General features: G+C 35.5%; 1 protein-coding gene across 1 annotated transcript in view; it reads left to right on the forward strand.

Moving 5' to 3' along the window:
- The first annotated feature begins 1,295 nt into the window (after positions 1-1,295).
- Positions 1,296-6,992, forward strand: part of LOC112501613 (3-hydroxyisobutyryl-CoA hydrolase-like protein 3, mitochondrial) — an 8,051-nt gene continuing 2,354 nt past the window's right edge. The window contains exons 1-9 of the mRNA XM_025105295.1: positions 1,296-1,525; positions 1,907-2,008; positions 2,200-2,264; positions 3,155-3,289; positions 3,377-3,473; positions 4,222-4,351; positions 5,278-5,456; positions 5,590-5,717; positions 5,814-5,915. Of these exons, the coding sequence (XP_024961063.1) occupies positions 1,315-1,525; positions 1,907-2,008; positions 2,200-2,264; positions 3,155-3,289; positions 3,377-3,473; positions 4,222-4,351; positions 5,278-5,456; positions 5,590-5,717; positions 5,814-5,915 (1,149 nt within the window). The 5' untranslated portion in view covers positions 1,296-1,314. The remainder of the gene's footprint in view (positions 1,526-1,906; positions 2,009-2,199; positions 2,265-3,154; positions 3,290-3,376; positions 3,474-4,221; positions 4,352-5,277; positions 5,457-5,589; positions 5,718-5,813; positions 5,916-6,992) is intronic.

Raw genomic sequence — 6,992 nt, forward strand, 5'->3', positions numbered from 1 at the left:
CATTATAAAAACCAATTGATCAATTGATTTAATTTGTTAAACGAATTTACAATCTACCAAAACATGATTGACTTGCACTCAACTGGAAAAAAAACGTTCTGCATTTCGTATCATATCAAAAAGCCCTCATCGGAATGGACAATGAACAAAACCTGAAATGAGTACACGCAATTAACCTCGTGGTCTAGCACGTTTTGGTAAGTGTCCGAAAAAACAATGTATTTTCATGTTTTAAGTGATTAAGTTTTCTCGACCTTTTCTAAATTGATAAAATCCAACGAATTTTTATATTTTAAAGCGATTAAGTTTGACAGAAAAAATTGAACGAATGTTTCGTTATACTTAAACGAAAAAAAGATATATAATTTTCTCTTGATGTATCAATAGATCAGCCTTTTATTCATTTTAACATTAAAACGAGAATCATAAAAGAAGATACAAATTATTTAATTTTCAGATTCAAATGAAATTATAAATCATAACAAACACATGTGATTGTCATTTAAATATGAAAAATATATAATGACTAATAAAAATGGTATATTCATTCCATTTTATTGATTTACAGTAATTTCTTACTGATCTGTCTATACATCAAGATAAAAATGATAGATTATTTTTTCTTTATATTTAAAAAAATGTTCAGGTATTTAATTGCTTAAAACATGAAAATCCGTTGGTTTTGTGTTTTAATAAATTTAAGAATTTATACGTTCAATTTAATAAATTCAAAGATTTATTTGTTTGGTTTCAATACTTTCAAGAATTTATTTACTAAAAAAATAGTCAAAAACTTAATAATGTGATGTCTGATTGGTTTGAACTTGGCTCTGAAGATCAAAAGTACCTGGAGGTCCCATGTTCAAATCCAAGGAGGAATAAAAATCTCCGTATGACCACGGAGGTTCAAATGCGGTGACTCCTGACTATTTGCAAAGCAGATGGTCACCCTGTAATTAGTCTGTTTGCATAGCAGTTTGAATATCTAGATTAATAAAAATAATAATAGGAATCAATATATCTCATAACTTGTAATTTATTCATATTTAAAAAGCTTATAATCAATGAAAATTACATATTTATTATTTTATTTATTGTTATCTATTTGCTGTAATAAGAAAACTGAAAGTAAAATGCTATAATAAAAAAATTTGTAGAGATGGATTGATATTTCACGTATTTTTCTAATTTTTGGATTTTGTTTTTCTTTTATTTTTTAATAAAAACGAATATTTAATTATTTTTCAAAAAACTGAAAAGTGAAAATCCGATTGATCTTCGTTCTCCCGTTGTCTACTGCAGTAAAAAGCAATAATGTTAATGCTGATCAGATCATCGGTGATTCCCGTCTTCCCCAACCTCACTCGCACTATCACTCTCTGCAACTCCACTCGTTCTCTCTCTGTAGCTTCTTACTCGATCATGGCCACCGCCGCCGTCGACTTTGTCAAAGCCAACGTCACGCCTAACGGTGTTGCTGTCATCACTCTCGATCGCCCTAAAGCTCTCAACGCCATGAATCTAGGTTACATGTTTTCTCCTTGTTACATCTCTGTTAATTGATTCCCTTAGATGATGGAGGAATTGAACAATCAAGTTCGGTTATTCGTAATATATCTATGATAGATTTGCGCACTAAAATATATATGTTCCCTGTTTTGGAATTTGATTTACTTGAGGTGTAATCTGTGTATTTGGATCTGGCTATGCGTACTTATGCATCTATTATGAATCCTTTTGATGAACTCTATCTTTCTAGGTTCTAACTACATGATTTGTCACTCCCCTAAGGTTGGTGAATATTCTAGTTCGGGTTGAAGGAGTTCTAAATGCATTCAATACATTAATGAGAATAGATCTGAGGTCCTAATTGGAACTGAGAATAGATTTCGTCTGCTGACTGCAGATATGGATATAAGGTACAAAAGTTTGCTTGATGAATGGGAAACGGATCCAAAGGTGAAATGTGTTCTGGTTGAGGGTAGCTCGCCACGTGCTTTTTCAGCAGGTATCACGAATCAGTGGGTTACTTTTCTACTATAAGCTATCGTATCCACTTCTGCAATCTTCTTATACCTCCTTGACACGAATAGGCGGATAATATTTGGTTATAAATTGTTGCCTTTTCATCTTTTAGAATGTCAATTTCAACATGGGTGTTATGGAAGGTTTCAAGGATAACCATTTGTGGTCATGCAGGAATGGATATTAAGGGGGTTGTTGCTGAAATCCAAAAGGACAAAAACACACCTCTTGTGCAAAAGGTCTCTCAATAATGTTCATTGTGTTACAAATGTGCTGTTGTATGAGTATTGGCTGCAATTATGGAACTTGCATTGTTGCCACTAAAATGTGTTGCATCTGTTGGATAGCTGTGTAACTGACTTCACTGCCTTATATTAATACCTTAATAACTGATTTTCTGTTTGGTAAGGAAGTCTTAGTTCATTTCTCTATCCGTGGGTGGTGATGTGAAGCAGCCATGGCCATCAAATAACCGTCACAAATGATTGAAGTTACGTATCCCCTTCTTGAAGACCACGCAAACTTAGCATACACAATTAATCCCCTAAACCATCATTATGTTTTTTTCCAGCTTAAGTCAACCTCCAAATATTATGAATGGAAAAGGTAAAGGAAGAAAGAAGAAAGGCAACAACAAACAGAGAAATCTGGATATTATAATGGATCTTTTTTAATTGATAATTCTGTATCAGTGCACCATATGGAGTGTACCTTTACATTTGTATTAATTGCAGAAGTACCTGAAAACAAGTGGGATGGGGTTTCTGCTAATTGCAAAAGTTGACAACCTTTTACCTAACTAGTTTTGAGATGAAAGCTTGTTATTGTTGACAATTTCCCACATAATACAACTTTTACGTAAATGTGTATAATTGGTTTCTTTTGTACTAATTCTGATGCACTTAATATTGCATTGTGTCTGTTTTCTCATGAATGTAATCTGTTATGGGAATTTCCTTTTGTCAAGTCTTCCATGATTCTACGGACATTATAACAGTAGTATTTCAACCTCTTTTGCTTGTGGTAGGCATGGTCTATTGCATGAGATTTGGACCTTAGAATGCTGGAGCAGATTTGCAAGATGTTTAGGCTTGTATATGTTGCCTAGGGACTGAAGTTTATTCTACAGGTGTTCGCTGCTGAATATTCTCTTATTTGTAAAATATCTGAGTACAAAAAGCCATACATAAGCTTCATGGATGGTGTAACAATGGGATTTGGTATTGGCCTATCTGGACATGGTAGCTACAGAGTTGTAACTGAGGTAAGCTGCCTTTCAAGCTGACAACAATATTGTGGTAGAACTTATAGCAATCCTAACCATATGTTGTACTTTAATGATTTCTTGTAGAAAACTCTTCTTGCTATGCCAGAAAATGGAATTGGTTTGTTCCCGGATGTTGGGTTTGCTTACATAGCAGCAAAAAGTCCAGGGGAAGGATCAGTTGGTACGTTTGTTCCATTCTAGAAGCAAGCATTTCTGATTGTAGTCCTATGCCAGTATTGGTACTTACACTTACCCTAAGATATTATTCAGCTATAAATTATGAAATATCATTAGCTAGCCTCTTGACCTTAGAAATAATAATTTGATAACTGTGCATACTTTTTGGCATTTTCAGTTCTGAAAAGTTGAATTTTTTGTAGACATTTGAAATAGTGATTTGAAACTTTAATATAAGGTTTAGTTGGTTTGATTAGTTGAACTATAACAATGCCCTCTCCCTAGTGTTATGAGTCCAGGTAAGAAGAAAAATGAAACAAAGTTAATTTGTCATAGCAGCTCTAAGTAGTCTGCATAGGATTTTTGTCAGAGACTGCAGATGTGCTCAAAGAAATATCAACACTTTGTGTACTAGCCTTCAGTTCTATGTACCACCAATATGGTCACTCTGCTCCAACATAAAGAGATACATTTAGAGTTTTCTATATCAAAGCTAAGACATTCCAGTTACAGAATTGGATATGGCTTTTGTTAGAAACTTTTCATTCCAATTGGTGCATAAAGATACCCTGATTGACATTCAACACGGACAACTTTCCGGGAGAGACAGACTAACTAGTATATGAGTTTGCTAAATGGTTAATCTGTCTGTATGTCAAGGAACACAATTTTTTTTAATAATGCAAGTCAATAATATGTTATGTTTCCACCTTTTGTTTTTCATGTTGTTGAAAGATGTCTGTTGTGCACAGGTACTTATCTTGGAATCACGGGAAACAGGATTTCTACTCCAGCCGACGCACTTTATGTAGGTTTTGGAACACACTTTGTTCCATCTGGAACTCTGGGCTCACTTAAGGAAAATCTCTTGTCAGCTACCTTGTATATCTCTTACAATCCCATTGTGTTCATATCTTGCAATTTCAGATATACATCTTAACATAATGATGCATGAACTACCATACACTTAAGCTCTTTGTTGCTCAACTAAACCATCTTCCGAGAAATGTTAACATTGTGCTTTTCTGGGAATTGTTGTACCTTTATATGGTTAAGTGAAAAAGTCTTGAACATCAGTTCCTCTGTATGTTTGTTAACGTCATCCTGAAGTTGCATAATGCTAGGCCTCTAGCATTCCTATTGAACATGTTCTATCTCTTATGGTCCATCGAAGCTAATTCTATATGCAACTTCTACTTACTTCTACTTAAGTCTGACTGTCGTGCACCAAGACTCCTTGGCTTTGCAAAGCGTGGGGACAGAAGTCTCTATGCAACCTTTCCTTGCATTTAAGCAAAGAGATTAGAACCCTGAGCTTCTGGTCATAGAGGAGTAACCTTCCCAGGTTGCTCCAATGTTTGCCCCTGTATGTGATCTGCTAAGCGGCTGTTTACTACCTGTTGACCGCCTCTTACTGGGTAAGAGGTGCTTACATGGTAAGAGGGAATGTTGTTTACAACACAATCTGACCCACAAATATGCTGACTGAGATGTTAACCTAGTAATGAAGGGTTGCTTTCTGACTCGATCAGTGCTTCAGTCAATGCTTACCCAGACACTTGGTACACAACCATTTTCAGTCAGCACTTACCCAGACCGAACCTCTTATCGATGCCGCACTTTTACTCTCTTAGCGCTTACCTAATTTGTTTTGGTAAACGGCCCCTAAGGATGAATGCTTAATTCTTTATATGGTAGAAGATTTTAGATGATGCAGTAGAACAAATTTGACATAGTTCAAGTGTGTATTTAAAAGAAAACATATTCAAGTGATTATGTTCATGCTTATGTTTGTGATACTTAAACAGTTCTGAGGATCCACATCATGATCTACAAGCAATATTGGCAAAGTACAGTAGCAACCCCGAGTCAGAGTCTCGGTTGAAGTTCCTCTTGCCTCAAATAGTCTCAACATTTGGTGCAGACAAATCAATTAAAGAAATAATGGAAGAGCTGGAAAAGCATCGACAAGGTGCTGATGCAACAGGTAGGATACCTCCCTTATGTGTAAATGGCACTTACACGGACTTTATCGGTGCTTTATAAAGCTCATTCTTCGTGACAAAAATAGCTTATATTGTGGGTCTCTCTAACAACTGCATCGCTGTTCCTATGAGCAGTTGCAGAGTGGGCAACTGATTCTCTTCTCGGGATTAAGAAAGGTGCTCCATTTTCTCTTTTCCTTACCCAAATGCATTTCTCTAGAGTTGCCTCTGCATGCCGAAAGAACGAAAATGAGTTATCCCGGGTGAGTTTCCATATATTTGTTCATTTAATGCTTTCCAGTGAGGAGATTACGACATATAACATTGTTTGTTATATGCCTACTTTTTGTTGTATATAGTTAAATGGTGTCATGAAAACCGAATACCGCATTGCACTAAGGTCTTCGATTCGAAGTGATTTTGCTGAAGGGGTTAGGGCAGTATTGGTGGACAAGGATCAGGTTTGTTATTACCTCTGAAAAACTTCTAATATAGCATTTGCCTCCATTCCAGAAAAAGGTTCTAACTTTTAAATTTATTTGAATTGTTTAATCTGCTTTTAAAACAAAAATATAATAAAATCTTTCAATTTGAACTTTTGAAGGAATAATTGCACTTGGCCTTTTATTGAAAACAATCATTGCTCTTGTGAAAATGCCAAAAAAGGAAGATTATTTGGCAAAACATGTCATATACATTGTTCTCTTTTTAAATTTATGGGGGGCTTGGTTGGGACTTGGGAGTAAGAAGTGGCGGGGAATGGAAATAGAAATCGTTAATGGTGTCTGATTTGATGCAATGGAATGAGCGATTACCTGGGTAACGAAGCATTCCTTAGCAAATTGGGAATGAAACTTATTCTCTTTTCCGTTCCCATTCTTAGTTTTATCCCGAAAACGAACCAAACGCCCCCTTAGATTTCTAGAATTTGTTTCAAAATCGAGCATTTTTGCAAACAATAAAAAGTTCTTTTCACAAGATTGATGGTCATCTTGTAAAAGAAAAGCCAAGTACGGACTCGTTTGAATAATCAAAGGTCATATATTTCTTGGGACGGAGGGATAAATTTTATTATTTAATTGGTATTAGCCTTTTCGTCTAGTTAGTAATCTTAATACATATGTGCATTATCGACATGTTCGTCTTTTTATTGAGCTGATATGGTGCTAAAAATTGAATAATTTCGGAACATTTCACGGTTCTGCTAGTTTTGATTATATATATTCATGAATCGAAGTATGCAAACCTAATGTTTGGTTCCCGGAATTCGAAGGAATTGGATGGAATTGAATGACAAATTACTTTCACCAAATTCCAATTCCTTTGTTTGGTTCATTTCTTGAAATAGATGGAATCCTTCAAATTCCATTGAATTCCGCAAATCAATGAATTCATCATTCTTTTGGCATAATGGAAGGAATTTAATCCCATCACCGCCCATCTCTTGCCCCCACCCCGACCATGCTACTATTGTTCATCATGCTCCAACCCTAACCCCACCACCACTACTGTCGCCGCCACCCCACCCCACCCACCCT

The sequence above is a fragment of the Cynara cardunculus genome, unplaced genomic scaffold, assembly GCF_001531365.2.
Source record: "Cynara cardunculus var. scolymus isolate 2C unplaced genomic scaffold, CcrdV1 Un_Scaffold_326, whole genome shotgun sequence".
Taxonomy (NCBI): domain Eukaryota; kingdom Viridiplantae; phylum Streptophyta; class Magnoliopsida; order Asterales; family Asteraceae; genus Cynara; species Cynara cardunculus.